The sequence below is a fragment of the Macadamia integrifolia genome, chromosome 9 (genome assembly GCF_013358625.1).
Source record: "Macadamia integrifolia cultivar HAES 741 chromosome 9, SCU_Mint_v3, whole genome shotgun sequence".
In the NCBI taxonomy this organism is placed as follows: Eukaryota; Viridiplantae; Streptophyta; class Magnoliopsida; order Proteales; family Proteaceae; genus Macadamia; species Macadamia integrifolia.
Window position 1 is genome coordinate 35,017,229 of NC_056565.1, and position 22,723 is coordinate 35,039,951.

Genomic DNA, 22,723 nt, shown 5'->3' on the forward strand with positions numbered 1-22,723 from the left:
CAAAAAAAAAAAAAAAAAAAGATTTTAGGTCCCAGGCCTCCATAACAGAGCCCAACCCAGCACATTTCTTCCATTCAACCAGCAAAGTATTCCATACGCTAAAGAAAGGTTGGTCAATTGGAAAAACAGCACCAGAGCGGTGCCCAGATAAGACAGATTCCTTTCCTGGGTGATGCAAAATTGCAGACCTATACTAGAAGGAAGAAGAGGGTCGACCACCATAGTGGCTGAGGTCGACCAAGGCTGTTTCTTAGCCCATGGTTTGGGTATTGATGGGGATTTAGTTTCTAATTTTAGCTTCTAATTTCAGTCCAATATTAGTTTCTAATTTCAGTCTATATTAATTTCCTTTTTCTTTAGTTTACAATTTCAGTTTTAGTAACTACATGTTAGTAGTTTTGCTAACTCAGTTTTAGTAACTTTGAGTTACTATTATTTGTAAACACTCCCCAACATTAATATAAATAAAAGAGAGGGCACACTACAGCCCACGATTTGGATTTTTAAAAAAAGAATTGCTGCTGGTCGCTGCTATGCATCTACTGGTTTTCTCTGTGTCTGATCACAGAACAAGGGGCTGGTGTCTGATCCAGTTAACACTCTGCGGTGTGAAGTAGGTTTCTCTACTGTTCAAGTACTTTTCTGGCTTACTTCTTAAGGTCTGCTGCTGCTACACGTTACAGGTATTTCTCCTCACTTTTCTGCCCAGAAATTCTGCAGACTTCAACAATCGGCCCCTGCCTGTAGGAGTAGATCCAGGCCGATTGAGTCTTCCTCTCTATATAAGAGGAGATCGACCCTGATTAGGACTGTTTCTGGACAGTCAATCTAAAGTTATCAGAAATCACCTATTTTTTGTCTTTTAGTGACTGTTCCTGCCCAGATCTGAGATCGACAGGTCTGATTAATTCTCTTCTGTTTACTTGGCCTATGGTTCATGCTTTTAGACTGGTTTGAGTCTATTTGAAGTACTGCAAGCCCGTTATTATTTGATTACTATTCTTGTTGATGTTATGCTGATTGGGAATCGATTACTGTCTGGTCTGCCCTGCTGAATGTTCTAATCTGATCTGTTATACTGTTGAAATTGGTTGGTTGTTCTTTGGTCTAAAAAAATCCTGCAGTTTGAGTCTAGTTTGACTTATCAAATCTAGTCCTACATTACTTGGTTTATGCTTTTTTTTTTTTTTTAATAGGAGAAAAGGGACAGTGCCATTTATCATGAAAGTATGTATATGTGACCATGATAACAAGTGCAGCTGTTTACAAAAAGCAGAAACTAATCACATATACACCACATAATGCCCACGTGAGGACCTAAACTCATCCCCAACGACCTCATTGACCCCATTGAACTCTTTTCACAAGAAAGCACAATCCCTAAACATAGCTAAAATGAACTTTCATTGCCTTTGCATGTTAGATTCCATCTCAAAAGACGAGTCTGTTAAGAGAACAACTCACAGGAAAGTGAAGACAAGGATGATCCCACTCCTAGTCGATGTGGGACCCAACACTCCTCACATGTAGGGGGGAAGGCACGGAGGAATCACCATACATGGGGAAAGACAGAATCGAATGGAATGAAACGGAAGAAAAATCAGCAGCTGCTCTGATACCATGTTAAATTCCATCTCAAAAGACCAGTCTGTTCACTGGAGATACTCATAGGCAGGCTTACAAATTTTTGTTTCAACCAAGATTGCGATTCTGGTTGAAACTGAAATATATCATTGAAATCTGTCAAATGGGGCTCGAAATTTGGTCCATTTCGTAGGTTAACTCAAAATGGCGGTCAAATTATGGTTTTTCCCTGAAATTTATAGTAGGCGTAAGTTTACACATGTTTGAATCATTATACTGGGGCGAGGGCGAGAGCCACTCAAAGTGGTACTTTGGCTTCAGACCCTAATTTGCTAATGTATGCCATAGCCTACTGTATCCTTTCCCTTATACAGCCTATTCTATACATAATTTAGTCCCATAACACAGATCTTTCAATAAAAATAATTGAAATATACAATAGGAATGAAGAATCATAAAATTGGAAAGCAATACACAATTGTTCAACCATTTCGAGTGAAATTTCGACCATTTTGAGAAAAATGCCAACTATTTTGGTCATTTTGGTCATTTTGGTCATTTTGGTGAAATTTTTACCAAAACCTTGTAAACCTATCTTGTCGAAGGTGGTTTTGTTTCAAACAGGGTCGAAACTAAGGTAAACTGTCAAATATTTCAGTGTTTTGATCGAAATTTCAAACTATACACATAGGGTATACAAAGACAAGGATGATCCCAAAGCAATATGGGATCCAACATTGAAATCCTCAACAGTCCAAGAAAATACATTTTCAAGATCTAAAATAGCTTTAGAACCTCGACCAATTTGAACAAGAAAAACTCTACCAAAAAGATTCCAAACGCAACCAATGGAAGAGAATTCAGCTCATGCTGAACAACAAGAGAGAACCAGATACTAGCATTCTGTAACTTACAAGGATACAAGGATAATCAACATGAAAAATAAAGGTCACAAAGATTAACACAAAGAATCATATATGCATAACCAAAAAGCTAAATGGCAGTTCAAATATTACATCTTACAGAGGTTGGAAAAAAAAATCAACATTATCAATATGGATGAGGCCAATAAAAAGGATAGGGAAAAAAAACAATGAAGTACATGGACCTGTAACTAGAAATGAATACAATGCATAGAATATCCAAATTATCAGTTATTATTACCTTCACACTGTTATTGCCTTCCAAGTTTATGTAGAACTCACAGTTGATAATAGTCTGGTTTGGCGGAACTCTTCTGCGTTTATTTTGACCATTGAGCCTATTTATTGGGTCACCTATAACAACAATACCAATTGAAAGAGAATATATGTAAGGCCACACACCAAAACTTGAACTAGCAAAACAGATGCAAAATAGATTATAATATTGAAAGAAATAGTTGACTATGTTAAAAGCAGCTTGCAGCCTGAACAGTACAAACCCTCTTTAAATGTATCAGAAATTCTCTGCCAGAAATAAAAGAGTGCAACTGGATTCTGATCAAAACAAATAATTGAACATGCATGGGTACAAAAAATTCACCAATTGCATGCAGCCTATGTAAGGGCAATTTTTGCGTCTTTTTCTAACTGTGTTCACACAAGATGGAAACCAGAAGTCATGCAGACACTTCTGGACAATTTCTCTATTCTTTTTACATGACAGGGAGTGCACAAATGATACAGAGAGAGGGAGAGAGGGGAGAGAGCCTGCAAAGAAAAACATAATGGTATGCTACTCTGTTGGCATGAAGGCATTAAACAAATCCTTAACTATGCAAAAAATAAATAAAATACAATATCCTTGCTTGTGAGTCTTTTTTTTTTTTTTTTTAAACTGTAGGTGAATCTAGTTTTTTTATATAAAAGAGTTCCAACTCAAAGATCAACTAATATTGGGAGTGGTATAATGTAAATTTTCTGAGTGATAGGGCCAGACAAATGTAACTGAACTAAATTACCAACTAGGCAAGAGTTCCCTCCACGGCTGTGGACAGTAGACTTTCTACACGACCTATGGCTTTCAAGCCACGTGACACATCCAATGGGGCCTTAATTTTGTGGACAGGTAGAACCCAAGGTCCATTGCTTATATGTCAAGTTTCAGTCCAGACAGATTTGCCAAGCGACAAAATGAAGCATTGAAACAATCAGGAATACAAGGGTGCAGTATACCAAGGGGAAGCATGACTTACATGGGGGAATTGCCGCATCATCAACCAGATGGCAGAACTAGGTGGATGGATAGTGAATAGAAGCTTCTCTACATGGACCATGTAGGGAAAACTATGACATGCCATTATGGATTTCTTATAAGGTTCTACTTATTCACTACAATTTTCTACATACTCTTTGAAAACTAAATAACAAAGAATAGGATGAGATAGCATTGAGACGAAAATGAGAATTTCAGAACATGTGAACCTAAGAATGGTTGGCTTTTAAAACCCAGCCAAAAGGGAGGAGGCATGCTGAGTTGCCCATAAGGAGACCCATGGCACTTGTCTCCAATCAGTATATGTTAATGGCAATAGTAAGTTATTCTTTACCAATGTCCCAATCCAAGAATTTAATTTAGAAGTGATTTTTGGACAATTTGGTTGGCCATATTTATTTACTGTGACCTTTATCTTTTGTCCCTCGGGCAAGTTTACAATAGATAAGAGCTTTGTCTTTTCCCTTTGTCCTTCACTTCTAGGAACTGTAAAAAATTAAATATAAGAACAAAATAATCGTTAAGAACATCACTTCATCCAATCTCCATCAATCCTCAAGTTTGCTCGGAAGACCTGGTGTGACTTGAAAATGCACTTCGAAGGATAAAATACGGGTTGATCTCTCCTATTATTGTTGCTAATAACTCCCTTGTTAGTGCACCAAATTGTGTGTTATTTTTCTGCCAGTACAGCAGCCTGCGATACCAGCATTCACTCCTACTTTGGCTCCAGTTTCGAACTGCAGTTCAAGCCTAGCCAACCATCAGATTGGCTTCATATTCTGAGTGATTGATTCTCCACTCTTAAGGTTTCCTTGGACCAGAACTGGAGGCCCATCTGACCAATGCATCCAAAGTTATCACTAATCTTATTCAGTTTCTAATTTCTGATTCCATAGTTACTAGTTTTGAACCCTGCCCAGTTTGGCTGATCCAATCTTTTGATCAATCTGAAATTTTGAACACTTATTCTGCAAGATATAAGCCACATTCCATCAAATTTTCAGCACATGTGAGCATTGAATGTTGAGTTATTTGTTTAACCTCAATTCTGGTTCTGTTTCTACCTAGTATTTAATCACTGCAATTTTGTCCCTGTGGGTCCAAAATCTGTCCTAACAGGTTAGTAGAACGCATCAGGCAGGCTAATGAGGTTTTTGGGTATGTGCTGATCTCTAAAAGGTATATTTTGCACAAGTTGACGGATAAGTAGATTCTTTTAAAATAATAAGCTTTACATTGACGCACTAATAGATCATAACCACTCTCCCGATCTCCCCCTTTTTATTTTGGGTCCTCTCCTGCCAAAGTTTTTTGCTTCAACAATCCAATTCAAGCATTCAAATGAAAGTGAGTGGTATTTTTGGATAGTCATGTTTTCTCCCATTTGGTAATCATGCTTTGATTGTCTAAACCAAACTAAGGAAAACCAACAATAACATAGCCTTATCCCAACTAAATGAGGTCGGCCACATGGATCCCTGCTCTCCAACCAGCTCTATTCGAAGTCATACGTGAAATAAGGCCTAGGTTATGCATGTCTTTCCTCACCACCTCACCCAGGGTTGTTCTAGGTCTGCCCAGGCTTTTCTAAATCTTTCAATCTGAATCAAATCACTCTTCCGAAAACTAGAGCATCCGAAGGCCTCTGTTCAACATTGCCATGCCACCTCAAAAAAATTTCTCGTAGCTTATCATGAATCAAAGTTACTCCCAATGCAGCTCTAATGTGGTCATACCTACTTTGTCCTTCTAGTTTTTTCGCACATCCCTCTGAACATCCTCATCTCCGCTACTCTTAGTTTACCTATATGCCACTTCTTAACCAAGGTTTAAGATCTCGATCTCACCCCTAATCTCGCTAAATCAAAAGAGAGATCTCGCCAAGATCTTGTATTTTTTTCCGGTCGACTCAATGATTGGTCTTGGTGGCCATATGGTCATTGTAGCTCCTGGAACTTGCCAGTTAGCCTATTTTAGGCCTTCCAAACACAATGGGAACATCAGTTTTTTTCTAAATCAAACCCAAAATAGTACTTTGACTTTGTACCCTATGTAAGTAGTTTTCGGACCCTTCACCCTGGCTATTCCACAATAAAAACAAACAACTATTGACCATGTTTTTATGAAAATATGTTTTGAGAAGTTTTTACCTAAAATTGATTTTGAGAAGAAAATGATCTTCAAAGGTTGATGATGAAATGATAATCTTCAATCTCCAAGTGTTGAAGTTGTTAATCTACACTTTAAAAGAGAAATTTGGCAAGAAAAACCACCAAAAGCTCATTGTTTCTTCACAACAGGGAGATTTAGGCAAGAGATGTTGAGTTATGTCGAGTTAAGGGTCGAAATTATGTATATAACTCATGTGATTTGGTCGAGTTGAGTCAAGACCGAGATATTGTACATTTTATATATCACCTCTCATCTTGTTTCGCCATTTTCAAATAGCGAGATCTCGGCGCCAAGCTCTTAAACCATGTTCTTACTATCCAACATTCCGCCCATACATCATAGTCGGTCATATGACAGCCCTATAATATTTTCCTTTCAGCTTTAAATGCATATGTTGATCACACAACACTCCATATGCACCTCTCCACTTCAACCAACCTATTTTAATTCTCTGAGCAACAACATCCTTTACATCACCTTCTTTATTTATGATTGAGCACAGATACCTAAATACAAAAATAATCACTTATGGAATCTCCCTCTCATCAATATTCACCACCTCATTAACTGTTCTAGTGTAAATAAAGTTACACACCATATACTCCGTCTTCATTCTACTTATCTTAAACCTTTTGATTCCAAAGTTGATCTATCCATAGCTCCAACTCCGCCTTAATCTCTGCTTTTGTCTCATCTACCAATAGAATATCATCAGCAAAAAGCATACACCAAGGAACCTCATCTTGGATATCTCTAATTAAATCATCCATGATGAACGCAAACAAATAAGGGCTTAAGGTTGATCCTTGATGTAACCCAATTGTAATTGAGAATTCACTACCTTGACCCCTTCCCCCCTCCCCCCTCCCCCCTCCCCGCGGTGCTTATGCTAGGTAACACATCTTCATACATATCTTTAATTATATCCAGATATTTAGTTGGTCTAGTAACGAAAACTAAGAAAACCAATATTGATCAAATTTCTTGTTTACCATGATGGTATGGTAACGAAATGTAACTATTAGATGGGGTAATAACTTGTGTCTAATATAACATCAGCCCTCTATTTGTAAAATGAGAGAAAGTTTTAGAATATATTATAAGGACCATTAAACCCTTAAAGGACCTACGGACTTGTTTGGAATCTGAAAACTTCCCTAAAACTCATCATTACAACAGTAACTCATGACAAAATACATCATGGGAGGTGCATAACCAATATGAGAACATGCAATATTATCAAAAGATGCATTAGCTTCCAAATTGCTCACACATACTAATACTAAGAAGATGCAAAGATGTGATCATACTAATAATAATGTACAATAAAGACACGTGAAAAATTCTATCACATTCTGAGCTCAATGGTAGAACCATAGAGGGTATCGCGATGACAAAAAATTTCAGACGCATAGTACGGGAGTTCAGCATTTGTGCGCTCAGCCGGAGAATAAAGGGAGTAGGAACTTCAAAGGTCATAGGAGTTTGGGCACCTCAAAGTGGTCCCTTCCATTTGGTCTTCGCTTTGCCAAGGAGCAAAAAGGAAAAAATAATAGAATAATCAAACTAAGAAGCAGAACTAGAGCAGTTCAAATCTAAAATATTCTCAAACTAAGAAGCTGAACTAGAGCAGATCATCTCTGTGTGTGGGGATAGGCAACGAGTGTAAAAGCTTATGGTGGTCAGTTTTCAGAAGGATGCGAACACAATACAGTATGGTGGGTGAAGTTCGCAAAACCAAAAAAAGGGAGACAATTTTAATTTGACGTAATGTTACCCTGACACTTCAAGAACACCACATGGAAAAGACTACCCCCCCCATCAACTCCCCCCATCCACTTCCACTACCACCACCGTTATTGCACATACATAATTTATATGATAGATTTCAACCCCCCCCCCTCTCCCCAATACACGAACAGATACACACAATTGACATTTTCCACAAAAACTGATAGAATTAAGAATATCAATACATAATGAGAATTTTATTCTAGCGTCAATATAATGTATACCCCTGTGAGCAAGGATTTAGGTATCAGATCCAAGGATCAGATTCGCCTCTGCCATTACCGGTGCAAATCAGCTAATAGACTAAATATTGCCTGATTTATGAGGGGGAGGGGATCAGTGATAATGTGTCGGCTGGATCAGTCCCAGACAATTCTGATACAACTCCACTGATATGGCTAATACAATCCCTATTCCCAAACACTTACCCTATGAGTTTCCAGACCATTTTTTTTTTCAGGTATTGTCCAAATTCTGACACAACATGTTAATGTTGAATTCTGACCAAGGATTTAAGAAACTCGAACTCGGAAGCAGGATTGGCCTCCGTCCGATCCTATTCCTCTTAGGATCAGCCAGAAATTGGTTAGAATCAGTTGCATCATAGGGAAATGGGATCAGAGAGATGTGTAAAATTCTTTAGATCTCAGATTTTTGGAGCTTTCGGCTCAAGAAAATTGTAGATTCGGCCAAAACAGTGAGTTTCCTTCACTTTTCTGTGATTTTGGTAATCAGAGGAAGAAGACAATGGCTCAACATACAACATTTTCTTGCATTAGTTGACCGTTTCAGTTTCCCTCGTAAAGAACCAGTGGAAATCAGAATCAGCCTCCATTGATTCCAACTCAAATTGAGCGACAACTCCAATTTCTAAGAACTTGATTCTGAAACCAATGCCTATAAAGAGGCAACAGATATTCGATGGGTTTGAAATATATTAATCCCATTGATATGCAGGGAATCACATTGAGGCAGCAACAAGAAGGTTACTTAATGGAGTCACAGAAGCATATCTAAAAGGATGGAAGTTTAAGGAGGTGTGGTCTGATGCGGAACTTCTAAATAGGATTCTTTCTGACCCAACAACCACTTCATGGCCTTTGAGCACATTCCCTCTTTTTTTTTTTTAAGTTAAATTACTTTGACTAACATCAGTTTCCAGCTCAGGCCTATTAATGAACTGGTTTTTTTTTTTTTTTTTTTTTTTTTTTTGCCAAAGTAGCACGTAGTGAAATGATCAAGCGTAGTAAAATTAATCTCTGTAATCCTAACTGTAACACTCTGGAACGGCTTTTATCTTAATTTAAATTTTTCTTCTCTCATCCAAAAAAAAAATTACATCGATATGCAGGAAATGGACGTCTTCAAAGAAACATCAAAGCAAATCACCAATATGTTTTAAAATTCTCTCAGCAAAGAGAAAAAAGAAAAAAAAGAGAGTATCTTGAGATTTTCTTCAGCATTCTAAAATAGTAGTAAAAATCACATAGGTGAGGAGGATTCCTTAAAAACAATATCCCTAGGTGCAGAAATCAATCAAGCATGAGAAGAGGAAAAACAATTCTAGATGCTACAACACCAAAATTCCAAGTGAACAATCGCATGCCCATGGGCAAAGGTATAAGGCAACCTGAGTTACCTTGATTAACACCGGATTCTTCCTCAAGCAGTAAAGGTACCCCATGATTCCTCCTAGACTTGTTCCTAGCCTACAAGGTAGCAAAGCCAGTATCAGAAAACTAAGTCACCAAAAAGCAAGTCCACGTAGAAGAAACGTGGGCACAATTTCTGAAGGAACCATACTTCAGCAAAACTCCTTGGGGATGAGATCACAACTTCATCATCAATGGCTTCCACATCAATTGTTGCAGCAGGTGGCAAAGCCCCTCCTTGCAAACTACTCTGCCCCCCCTGCTGAGACCCACTTCCAGTGAAGATCTCCTCCAGAGCTCTCCCCTCACCCGGAGGTGTATCATTGAGGTCCACGTCCAGTACCATCCTTCTCCGGCAAGAGTCCCTCACATACCCTTTCAAAGGCCGCCTCGGACCACGAGTGCTCATGCTATTAAACTCTACTTCAGCTCTAAGGTCAGCGCCCGCGAACCCTAAAATAGGAAACAATAATGCCATTAACGATTGAAAGGATCTCTTATCTTGTACTTCCTCCAGAAATCCGCCACCAAAAAGAGAAAAAATATATATATATATATATATATATCTAAATTTTCAAACTTTATCCCTATTTCCAACTTCCGAAACCCAGAAAAAAAATATCTTTTTGAGAGCAGGCGTTCTAAACAAAACAAAAAAGTACAATCAAACCCAAGAATAATTCATTAAAAACAGTAGAAGCAAAGGGATTTAAACGCAAAAGTCCATAATTTCAGAAGGAGCATGAGAAAAAACCTGAACCCAAGTAAGAATCAAAGGATTACCTTTAATCGCCTGCAAGTACGGGCTTCGTTAGAAGAAACTTTGCTTTTTTTTTTGCTTTGTTCTGAAACAAGGGGAAGAGGAGAGCTTTCTCTCTACCGTTTGGGAGTTGCAAACGCTGAACAAGAAAAAAAATTTACGATCCTCTCCCTCTCTCGCTCTTTCGCTCTCTCGCTCTCTCGCTCTCTCGCTTTCTCTCTTTCCGACGACGTTTTAGTCTTCTGGGGAAACGGAGATGGGACGAACTGAACCAGAAAACGGTCCACGTCTATTAGCATGTGTGAAACTGCCGATTGGATTGAACGTTGGAGACAAATAAACACGTGTGAATTAACTGAGTCGAGATTCGGAGTCACTCGAGTCCAGACTTCAGTGGGTTCTCTCGTACATAACAACACACGTCATATGAACCGACCTTCTACCCAAATAAACGTTATGTGAAATGTGAACCAACCAAATTGAAATAGGGAACCTTGAATTTTTTTTTTTTTTTTTTTTTTTTTTGGGGGAATTGTGGGTTTGGTTATGGGAATGGGTTTGAGAAAACGGTTGGAAGCCAACCAATGGGAAATGAAAGATATAATTTCGAACATAGAGAACAGTGTCAAGAGTTGATAATAGAAAACATAGGATGCCATTCAGAATATAGAGGAGAGTGTCAAGAAGAGAGAGATCACGGGTTTGATGACAATTGGGGAGTCAACCAATGAGAAATTTAAAATGCAATTCGAAACATAGATAACAGCATCAAGAGGAGAGTGATTGAGAAACAAAAAATATGGTTCAAAACATAGAGAGACTCAAAAGAATGTCAAGAGGAGAGAGATAAAGGGACCAAGCTAACGCAAACATCACTCGTTGAGAGACACTTTCCCTAATAAAAATATATAAGTTGGGTTCAATTTAAAAGGAGCCCAATTAATCATTTGGTTAATCCAATAGTATTTCTCTCCCATCCCCAACAATTCTTCTCTCTCTCTCAATCAATCAATGTCCTCCAATTGGCTAATTGGTATTTTAACAGCTCTCCAATGTGTTTCCATTTATGAAGGGTTTCAACATTTTAGGTTGATCTAGATTTAAGTTTACCTTCACCTTTATAACTACTACTTTATGTTCTTTATACAATAGTAATGCATTTTCATTTTCATTAAAAAAAATAAAAAATACATGTGAACAACTTATCATGTAATGACATAGTGAATATATGCAACAAAATACAAGGATTTGATTCTTAAAAAAAGGGATTTGAGATATCGAATTATAATTTAATACAATATTATTCAATATAAGTAATGTCATTGAAGAGAAACATGATGAGTAAGTATAAACAAGTTCAATATACTTCATCTAAAGCTAAAACATCAGACAAGTTCAATATACTTCACCTAAAGCTGAAACATCAGATAAAAGCAATAACAATTCAACTAAATCTGCAAATTGCATCACATTTTGTACAATTAGGTTCACATAAATAACAAATTAATTCAATTGAACACACGATATGACTACACAAAAATCAACTAAATCTATGATTATGTTACATTATCTACAATTAGGTTCAAATAATCATCAAAATGTTTTAAAAAAGTATATGACATGGTTTTTGAAAAATAAAAATAAAAAGGGCTAATATGAGTTGCAATATGGTTCAACATAAATTCCAAACGTAATTTAACATAAAATAGGTATTATTTAACATAAACTGATATAGAAGTTGTTCTCCCAATAGCCCTTTCTTGATAGATAAATAAAAGCATGAGCTTCACTATAGTGGCAATTATATTTACAAACATGATAGAGATATAAATAGAGAAGGTGAAAATATGAAATTATATAATTAAATTATTAGTCTTCGGATGAGGATGTTGATAATTGAGATCATATGGCACTGTCAATGAAACAACAAAACAAAAAATATAAATTGATTTATTTCTTTTAAGTGTAAAGAATTTATTGAAACTCAAATTATTTTGATTTCTAGCAAATCAAGTGATGAAAAAAATCCAAATATGATAACCATAAGCAAGACCATTAAAGAAACATATCTTCAAGATCTCCTAAGTAAAAATGAAGATTTTAACTTATCTACATCAGATGGACTTACAGCTGCTTGACGAACCGTCATGAAATTGCCACAAAGGGTGACGCACAGTATGACTAATGGTCATGGGCCTATTCTCCTCCCTTCTTTGCTCTTCACGCCTTCTATAGGTCAGCAATGGCATTGTCTCATCCTTAGCAATGAGGGAGATGGGGGGTAGGTGTTTCATCGGATTAAAGGAAGAGGTTAGGGATTAGGGTTTGATTTGGGATAACATTTTTGGAGATCATGCTCTTATATAGTAACATGCATGTGTGTTGCACGTGACACCAGTTCTTGATAAGGATAGCGTGATGCTAGTTGTTAATAAGAATAACGTGACGCCAGTTGTTGATAAGGATGGCGTGACGCCAGTTGTTAATAAGGATAAGAGATAAGTCTAGGCACATCGCTAGGTAAGCTAGTGCCTTTTGTGTCTATCTTTTTCTTCCCCTCTGAAATGACCCCCTACCCCTCCTATATGATGCTCCATCCCATGCCCCTATTGGTGCCATCCACTAGTTTACTGCACACGAGTCTTGTGCCTATTCCTCTCTCATTAATAAAAATAATAAGTAAAACCATTTTCCAGTTTACTAGTCAAAGAAAATTTCTTATCCATCAGTCTTTTTGAGCTATGCGGGGTTGCTAATACAGTAATCTAACCATTACATAGACAAAGTACTTCTTGGATCATACACATGTAAAATTCGATGTCCCATCTCAAATTTTATATTATGTATTTTCATGCATTGACCTAGAGGATTGGTGTCACATTCAATCGAGGAATATAAAGATTGTTTATCATTAAATTCAAAATTCAAATTAAATCATATTTCCCAAATTGTATTGATCAGCTTTCAAATCATCAAAATCTTGACTAGATTCACCTATAGACTGTGTAATGGCTGTTAGCAACTTGCCAAATAAGTCAAGCAAGTTTTAAATTGAAATTAAATGATAGGGCCTAAATTGTATTGAACAACTTCAAAATCATCCAAATCTTGACTATAGATTGTGCATCATGGTGTAATGTTTGGTTGCAACTTACCAAACAAGTCAAACATGATATACGTCGACAAGATTTTAATTGCAAATGTCCTTAAAATTGTTTTCATCTCGACTGTTCACAGGTTGACATTAAGAGCAGGGGTAAATTAGGGTCACATATTTTTTTTCTAAATTTATTCCGAGCACTATTTCATATATACTCTTGATGTTCCCCTTTCTTTTGGCATTCACAACTGCACATACTGATTGTTCTCGCACTATTGGCACTCACTCAACACTCTATTGCTGATTGTTAGCACTTTCCAACAGTGACATTATTGGTCAATACTCAGATGCGTTGGCACTGTTGCACACACAATAGCATTGTGTTCTCATTGTTTTCAATACAGTACAATCTGAGTCGACAAAAGTAGCACAGTAGCAGAGTGGTATGGTAATGGCTTAGAGTATCAAAGATGGTAGAGCATCAAAGAATCATACACGATAAAGTATTAGTTTGTAGGGACAATTTCCAAAGTCATGATGGTGATGCATGTTTGTGGGCCTCACAATGCTTGAAGAACTGTGTATGGTCCCACAATGCCCGAAGAACTACACAAGACTCCACAGTGTCCTTAAGGGTAGATTAGTAATTGTACAATATTAGAAACTGTGAGTAGACATATATGTTTATTTTTGTCGATTCACTATGGTCATAAGGATAATTATGTGAAGGGGATTTTGGTCCTTTCAGTGATGAATGAGATCACTAAGGGTGTTTTGATAATTTCTATATGCTCACATTGTCTTGAGGTGGCCAGAGCGATGACATGGCAATGTTGTGTGGAGCGTGCGATGGTGTTTGAGTACTTTGGTTCAATCATGGTACGTGATGTGGATTTTCGAGGCTGATATTGGTATTTGTTCTATTTCCTTTCGAGAGAATTTTTGGCATTGAATATGACTTATTGATTGTCAAATCCTACATGGTTCCTTGTGAACGTAAAAAATTCTTTCTAACGCACCGGATTTGTCCTAATTCAATATTGGGTGAAGAAGTTATGACCTTCGTAATCTTCAGGGGCATTTTGTTTTTCTCACATGGCCGAGACTGTTGATGTGTTGTTCTAAAAATTTGTAGAGCTTCGAGTTGTGACCCATACCCTTTTCGTCTTGGCTTAATCTTAATCTGTGTGGGAGACTTATGGAGCTTTCCACGGGACCGATCTAGATAAACCAAAATTCTTATTGGAAAAGGCTCTTCGGAAGGTTAGGGCCTTTTAGCACATTTTTTTATGAATTGGAGGTTTTTGGTGCAATTAGTGAAAAATCTAGTCAAACGATCAATGGGGACTTTCAACATATATTGTTTAGTTTGGAGGGGGTTATATGTAATTTTCAAATGTTCATGGTCCTCATAGACCCTAAGAACTATTGCTCCTTTATTCTAATCTTGTGGTCATTAATGATAAGCTGACCCAATGGCGTGCAAACAACCATATGTTTCAGCCAGTAGGAGCATGAAACATTGCCTATAATGTCGTCATGCCTTACATAGGAGCACAATCACACGACTATGATTTGTTATCCGTTAGCTTCATCCAATGGTCTAGATCTAAGGTGCTTTTTGAAATCTTATCCAACCATTGAGATGTGCCCTGCACCTCCACATGCTGCCAGTGTAGCCTGCACTACCCATAAAGATTTCATTTCAGGCCATTTTAGAAGCCGAACTTCAAAGGGGCATATCTCTCTCATTCGAAAGTCACTACCATAGCACTGGCGAAGTCTCTGACATAGATGCGAGGAAGATGTAAAGCTGATATAGGATCATGTGGAACACGATTTGATTTTGCAAACGGTTTGGTACATATAAAGAAATTTTGAATAAAAGGATCAGAACTCGCTGATAGGAAAGGAGAGAAAAACAAAGTTTTGGGCCATTCAACTTGCAGATTCTTTGTTTTTACAAGCCCTATCTCTTTGTGCAAAGAGATTGAGTAGAAGAGGAAGTGAAGGTGGTGGAAAAAAATGAGTAGTAGCCCCCCCTTGTGTTGATTATATCAAATGGGTTTTCAACTTCAAGAGAATGGTCTTTAGACTCCATTAATGGAGTTGTAGTTGAGTGAGTGTGTTTATACTGTTATATTGAAAGCCCTATATGGTTGTAGCCAAGAAAAAGAAAAGGGAAGAGAAGAGAAGAAGAGGGAGATAGAGAAGGAGTTTTCCCTTCTCTTTATGTGTGTGTTGATTGCCTCTAAATAAGGGTTCTCAAGCCTCATTAATGGAGATTGATGGTTTTTGTTAAGAATATTTCTTCTCCATTAAAGTTGTATTCACAGGGAAGGCAAGAAAAGGAGAAATAGAGAGAGAAGGAGTGCTTATGTGTGTCGTTGTTGAAGCTAAGGTGAGCTTCCACAAAGGAGGAAAGAAAAGAAAAAGAAAAGAAAGGAAAGGAAAAAGAGAGAAGGAAAAAAAAAATAAGAGAGAGTGTGTTTGTATCATCACATATTCCCAGTCAAACTATTTCAAACACGGACATATTCAGGTTCCATAGTGCACTTGAAGATTCAAATTTTTCCATCGACTTAGGAGAGGTTAAAAATTTCAGTGGACAATCAGAGTTCCCAGTTCCATCTCTGAAAATCAGTGATTAGAAATATTGCAAGGTTGAAAGCTATTCTACACTTAACTATGTTATACTGCCATGGACCTATGCTATGTGGGATTTCATTACAAGGCAAAAGCCCAACCTTATTTTGTAATTGGTGTTCAGTGGTGCTGGACATACGGATTGTGTGTTCATTGGTAGTTACCACTGTCTAAACCTATTTTTTATGGGTGTGGCATCTCAGATCATTATGAAAAAATATGAGTGAAGACCTAGCCTTTGTACATCTAGTTAATGAGCCCGACAATTGGTATTACTCAGTGCATGTATGTGTTGTAACTTGGTAGTCACTGAGAGGGGGTGAATTAGTGACTCTAATTCTATTTCCCAGGACTTATGTGAATGCTGATTTGGCAATCTCTGTAATCCTTGTACTTGCTAGCATGCAGCTATATGCACATTCAGCCTCTCAGATACTTTCAAGTGTGCACACCCATTCCATATTCCACTCACTTCTAAATAGTACAATACAAAGAAAAATATATACGCACAACACAGATTTTTATGAGGTTCGGCAAGATGCCACCTACGTCCCCGGAGTAGTGCCTATAAAGGCTTCGTACCTACTCAATACACTATTTTAACTATACTCACAATCAGTTTTTTTAACATATAGCTGAAAAGGCACACACAATCCTGGTACAATTTGTCACACCCACCCCAGATATGTAGCACCCACTAAACATCTTGTACAGAGATAAATCAATAAAAATGTGCTTATACAGTTTTCCTTATAGTTAATCTAAAGTTAGTAGTCCAATCTTAGACAAATAGCAAGGAGGATATGAAGCACTGCTGGGTAGACCATGGCTCCAACCAGGCTGGTTCTTTACTGGGCTAATAAAAAAGAGTCTAAAGCAGGGAAAATACATCATTATCAACTACAACAAATATGCGTACATCATTATAGAAAATATGTGCAATGTAAGTCTAGGGTTAGGAAGTCTCACAACCAATTGTTTGTGATGTTCTGATACTATGAGAAGTATATGGGATCCTTCATTGATCATTGAATTCTCCAACTTCACCTCTCAAAGGGAACTTGGTTTTTCAAGTGTCCATTGACCAATTTCATGCTTATAAGCGCTTCTCTATTGTCTTCTAGTTCTTCAACTCACAACAGTATCCCCCCTTCCTCTTCTCTTAACTTTTGGCTAATGAAGCATCAAAATCCCTCAACTACCTTCTCAACCTCTCTTTAATGGAGTAAAAACCCTTCACATGAAGCAATAAACTGCATTCAAGAATCAACCAAAGAGGGGGAAGTTTCACTCGCAAAATCCGTAGGTATCTTCACCTCAAAACCTTATTTTGAGCCTTCTAATGGATAGAGCACAGAAAACTAATGAAGTAGCAACTTGGATGGACCATTTGGCCCTGTAGATAAAACGATATGACATTTTGAAGATGGACCAATAAGAAACACACATTTGGAATCTTTTCAAAGCAGCGCAGGGTACGAAAACACGGCTCTTAATCATTGGATTGGGCCATAAATGGCGCATGGGATCTTGGCCATTGGATGCGCACAATGCCCAACAAATTTTGACTATAAGATAGGAATTTGCGCTGATGCATTGTCAAGTGCTAACGTCACCGGTCACAACCATTGTCGACATATAATTGGTTGGTGCAGAACATATTAAGGAAGTCATTGGATCTGATAAAATAAACCACAAGTTTCAGCAGCCCTTGGATCGGCCCCTGACGTAATCGAGCAACACAGATGCACAGAACAGAATCTTTAACGTTTGTTTAGATGTGCGCGCGAAGCACACAAGCCAGGGAGATTTGGTTTAGTGCCATAGCAGCAAGCACGATTGTAGACACCAAGTTTTTCCACTGGCCTGATGATGGACAGGTAATGATCGAGGTTTGTGCTTTACATTGGAGGAGAATCTAGACCCTTCATGATGACTCAGATGCTGCAACAACCCAAAACCCCGGGATCTATTTTCACACCTGATCTTGTGGTACGTGATATTTGCATGCCATATACGGAAAAATCGATTTTAAGTACTCTCCAATTGTGCGAGAACGATATGAATAGGGATTGTCGAAACCCTCCAAGATTGCAATAAGGTAGAAAATCCTTCCTTGCAAATCTCCATTTTTTATGAGCAAAAATAAGCTCAAAACCCATGCCATTGGATAGTGCTCGAGAATATTTTGATGATATATCGCACGTAAAAATTGGACCATCGAATCTCCTAGAGTCTCTCCCGGAAGTTAGAAGAATAGGGTAGACCTTACTTGTTTTTGCCAACAATCTTTCTTGAGATCACCAGATTTTTCCCAGGCCTGCCAGATTCCCCACATTTTTTTACCCATTTTAACCCTAGACCTGTCAAATGCTACATTTTTTTTTTTTAACGTGGATAGGCAAAAAAAGGCACTCTTTTTGGCAAGTCCGTCAAAATTCATGCTAATGGGTAAAAAATCCTATTAATAGCACCCATTTTACCATTTTAATAGTGTGAAAGGAATGTGGACCCCCCACCTACCTCATGATTGCTTGTCCATTCCCTTGTGAAAGAGCCAAGTGTGGCGAGAATGTTCTCATTCCCCAATCATTAGCCCTTCTATCCATTTTTAGTATATTTCTTCATCAATCATTAGCCCATTTTTTCCATATTTAGTATATTACTTCATTCCAATTATGGAAAATCTAGGTGATCTATCTTAGTCCGACATTCGATCCAAGATTAAAATTCCGCCAATTAGGTTCGGCTTTTATTTTGTACGTTGAAGTTTTGCCAAAATTTCCAGAAACTCTCAAGAAGTGTGCCAAGTCTTTGAGGTATCATCGAAGGCCTAGATTCTCCAAAGAAGATGAGCAAGCTGCCAAGAAATTTCTTCCTAAGTCGGTAGCCATCATCATAATCACACGCCTCAGCATGGGCCACCCCTCTTGACCCGAATCAGGGGTCAAGGTCAGGTATAATTTCTCAATAGAGTAGGAATAATGTAGACTTTTTATTTGATATAGTATTTGTAAAATTTTGTGCATTAAATACTTAGTCATGTATATGGTTTAGGATATATTGGGGAATATTCATATTTAAGCATCTAATAGGAAGTCTGGTTTAACCGGGTGAAATGCATGGGTGCCTAACACCTTCCCAACTTCATAATCTGACTCTTCCCCTAATCTTTGGGCCAAACCAAGTCTATCTCAAATCCATTCCTATGGAACGGGCCCACACCTTGGGTCCTAGGTCTTAATCCTGGGTGGTGACTCCAGTTTTTATGATTTCCAGCCCTTGAATTTGCCATTATTTATTGAACCAACATTGAAATTAAATCCCAAACTCCTTTAAGAAAGGGTAGGGATGAACCCCCCCCCCAAACAAAACAAAGGGTCCATCACCCTTACAATGATACATTTGGACCACTCGGGAGCTCGCGGAGGGATATTTTGTGCTATGTGTCAGCTTAGCTTTCACACACCCTTGGATGGGCATCTGGGCTACATGGCCAGCCCACATCCATTGATTAGGAATCTTTTAGGTTTTCCCATATTACAACCAATCCCTTCGTCTTAAAAAAAAAAGATAGTAAAAACCTCCCACATTCAGAACTTTCATATTTTTCATAAATACCTCTTAGCTCAAACAAAAAATGTTAAAACCCCCCACAATACCGAGAGCAATTTGCAATTTCCAAATTGGAATTTTTGAATCGATTTCGTGGAAATGGTCTTAAGTTTTTCATATGACTTCAGATTGTGTCGAAATGAAAAGAGTATGGACCACGAATCGAAGCTCTACAATTTTTCAAATACCTGATCATCAAACTCAGTCATGAAAAAGACTAAATGCTCCTAAACATTATGGACATCGTAACTTCTTTATTCAATAAATGGGACGAAATCGGGTGTGTTAGAAATCATTAATTATGCTCGTATTTCTACATGGAGGATTCATCTTCTAAAAATATCATTTTCAACAAAAATGCCCCTAGTTTAAATAGGCTAAATTTGTTAGTTATGGCCCCTAAAATCTACACTGCCTACCATGGATGACTTAAGTCACTTCATACACCACTGCTATCTCATTAGAGAGATTCTATCATGTCACCACTATAGGCCACCTCACCAAAATTGGCCACATCATCACTGCCATGTGGCTGAGGTTATCAACAAGGACAACTAAAAAATAATAGTGGGTAACTAGTCAAAGCACATATTTCTTATGTTGTGGTTGTGCATATGTGCTTTGCGTATTGAAGTAGTTGTTGCAGGATGGGTGTGTACATTTGATAGACTTGGCCACTTGGTGGTGGAACGCAGATGTGCATACAACTATGCATATATGAGATAGTGATTGTCGTGTGGGGTTTGTGAGATAGCTATGGATAAGAATATAGTTTATGTGAGTAAGCTATGTGCAACAGTAAAAATTGTTAGTAGTATATATAACAGCTCCAGGCAACTCAATAGACTTACATGTATCAATTGAAGTGCCAATAGTTACTGTCACATCAGGGGTACGGTCGAAAAATAAAAAGGGATTTGGCACATTGATTCATCCCTCTTAATTTCAACTGGGACTTAATAGGCATAACCTTCCATACACAAATAACAATGGCACTCCCGGTTCACACACACACACACACATATACATACAATCATATATAAGTCTACCTCATTAGAACCACAAAGTTTGCAATTCTACTAGATGGCGTTCACTTATCCTATCATAATCAACAATATTTCTATATCCACAATATATGTAGGCATCCAAAACCTAATAAATACATGATTTGATAATGTACCTACTCCATAGAGAAATGCTTAACTGCTTTTAACATCTATTCAACGCATATATTTAACTATGACTACAGTCCAAGTCCTACACACCTACTTCAGCCCGTGATACTCACAAATGAGGGTTACAAAGCTTTGATGGTGTTTTAGTCACTACAATGACTCCAGACACCTTGGCCTGCTTTAATGAACATTCAAAGGTGAGGGTGTTACCCCAACTTTCATAGTTACAATTATGGAGATATTCACCACATCCCTGTGTCCAATTCCCACTGAACACCCCCAACAATAATAATAAATTCGACTTATAAAAATGCCCTAATATAAGGTTTTTCATTGGACACAATCACTATAAATCTCCCCCCCCCCAAAAAAAAAGAGCAAAACAAAAACATTGGCTTAGGCCATTTTAAAAACACATAACCTAAAAACCAATGCATACAAAAATAGGGATTTTTAAATTGTTACACACCAACCTTCCTTAGGTGCTAGACATATGACTAGGATGCTTACCACCGTCCTATAGGATTGCCAGGATCTCTATAATTGTATTTTAACCTCACAATCCTAATCTGAACCAATATAAAATCAGTAACAGAATAAGAATATAAAAAATCAACTTCAAGAAAAGGGGAGGACTAAAAGTGGTATTATAATAGTAAACAAGTTTATCAAAATTCTAATTGTTCTTGTTGGCAACCTTGGCTATATGGTAATGATAATGTGGCCAGTTGTGATGAGGTGGTAGTTAGCGATGATGTGCAACGTACAATCTCTCCAATTAGATACAGTAGTGTGAGATGGTGTTTGAATATTTTTGTTCAACCATAGCAGGTGGTGCAGATTTTCGAGCCCAAACTGACATTTTTTGCTTTATTCCATAAGGGGATACTTTCAAAATTGAATATAACATTTTTGGTAGTCGAATCCTGTATGGCTCTTTGCGAGCATAAAAAACTCCTTCCAAAACACTCGAATATGTCCCACTTTGATATCGGATGAAGAAGTTACGACCTCCATAATATCCAACGGCATTTTGGTTTTTTTATTGGTCCATACCTTTTTCGTTTTGGCTTAATCCAAATTTGTATGAAAGATATATAGAGTTTTTGCGGAACCGGTTTGAAAAATCTAAATTTTGTTTTGGAAAATGCTCTCGGTGTCGATGGTGAGTTTTAGAATTCTTTTTATGGAATGAAGGGCTTTTATGAAATTATTGAAACTTGATCAAATGGGTCAGAAGGGATTTTTAGCATTCCTTTGGATAAGAGGGGTTTGAGTGGTATTTTTTGAAAAAGTGCCGAACCGATTGATTGGAATTCAAGGCTTTTAATTCCCATCATATGTCACGTTTAAATTAGGTTTGGTTTATAGTGTGTCACATGTGTTAATTGCCTTCATTTGCCCCTATGGTTGCTTTAATTGGCTGAGTGAATAAGTTTTTTATGCCGTATATCACCGGATTGTTCCCATCGAGAGTGGATCACGTTCACATACGAGAACGACCTTGATCCGTGGATTTAAAATCAATTTTCTCTCTCTTCATTTAATAGATTCTAAATCCACAGACCAGGGACATACAAGAACATTCTCATACGCGAACCTGATCCGTTCATGTTCCCATCCATATTAAGAGGACATGCATTTAATGCTGGTTTCACTTTAAGGAGTGTTAGCTGAAGCCTTTATTGAAGTCTTTCCCATCTAATCATGGCCTTCCATCTCTTGCCCTGATCTAATGAGATCTAGAGCCAAGATCTTTCATAAACCAATTAAGTTTTGAAAAGTGTAAATACACTTTATGGTACAAATTTTGATCCATTGGATTAAAGACCATCCAAGGGCCATAAATGTTGTCGATTCCACAGTTTGCATTGATAGGTCTGACGCTGGATTAATGATTCCAATCTCTCCCATGGAAATGAGATCTAGATCTGACGGTTTCTATTAAAGCCATTCAGAGGTTCGCAAGGGTACTAAAAGGGACCAAAAGATTCCAAATGAACTATTTCTAGAGGTCCATCTTCACAAT

General features: G+C 37.6%; 1 protein-coding gene across 3 annotated transcripts in view; it reads right to left on the minus strand.

Moving 5' to 3' along the window:
• LOC122089472 (RING finger protein 10-like) overlaps positions 1–12,491 on the minus strand; it is a 19,837-nt gene extending 7,346 nt beyond the window's left edge. The window contains exons 1-4 of one of the 3 annotated variants that reach the window (XR_006143339.1): positions 12,287–12,490; positions 9,550–9,851; positions 9,386–9,455; positions 2,749–2,861 (exon numbers count right to left, since the gene is read on the minus strand). Coding sequence is in view for 1 of the 3 variants with exons in the window: in XM_042659229.1 (XP_042515163.1) it covers positions 2,749–2,861; positions 9,386–9,455; positions 9,550–9,851; positions 12,287–12,452 (651 nt within the window). In the remaining 2 variants the exon portion in view is untranslated. Of the gene's footprint in view, positions 1–2,748; positions 2,862–9,385; positions 9,456–9,549; positions 9,852–10,181; positions 10,450–12,286 lie in introns of those variants that run through there. The other 2 variants (XR_006143340.1, XM_042659229.1) reach the window with 2 other exon arrangements.
• Positions 12,492–22,723: the final 10,232 nt, after the last annotated feature.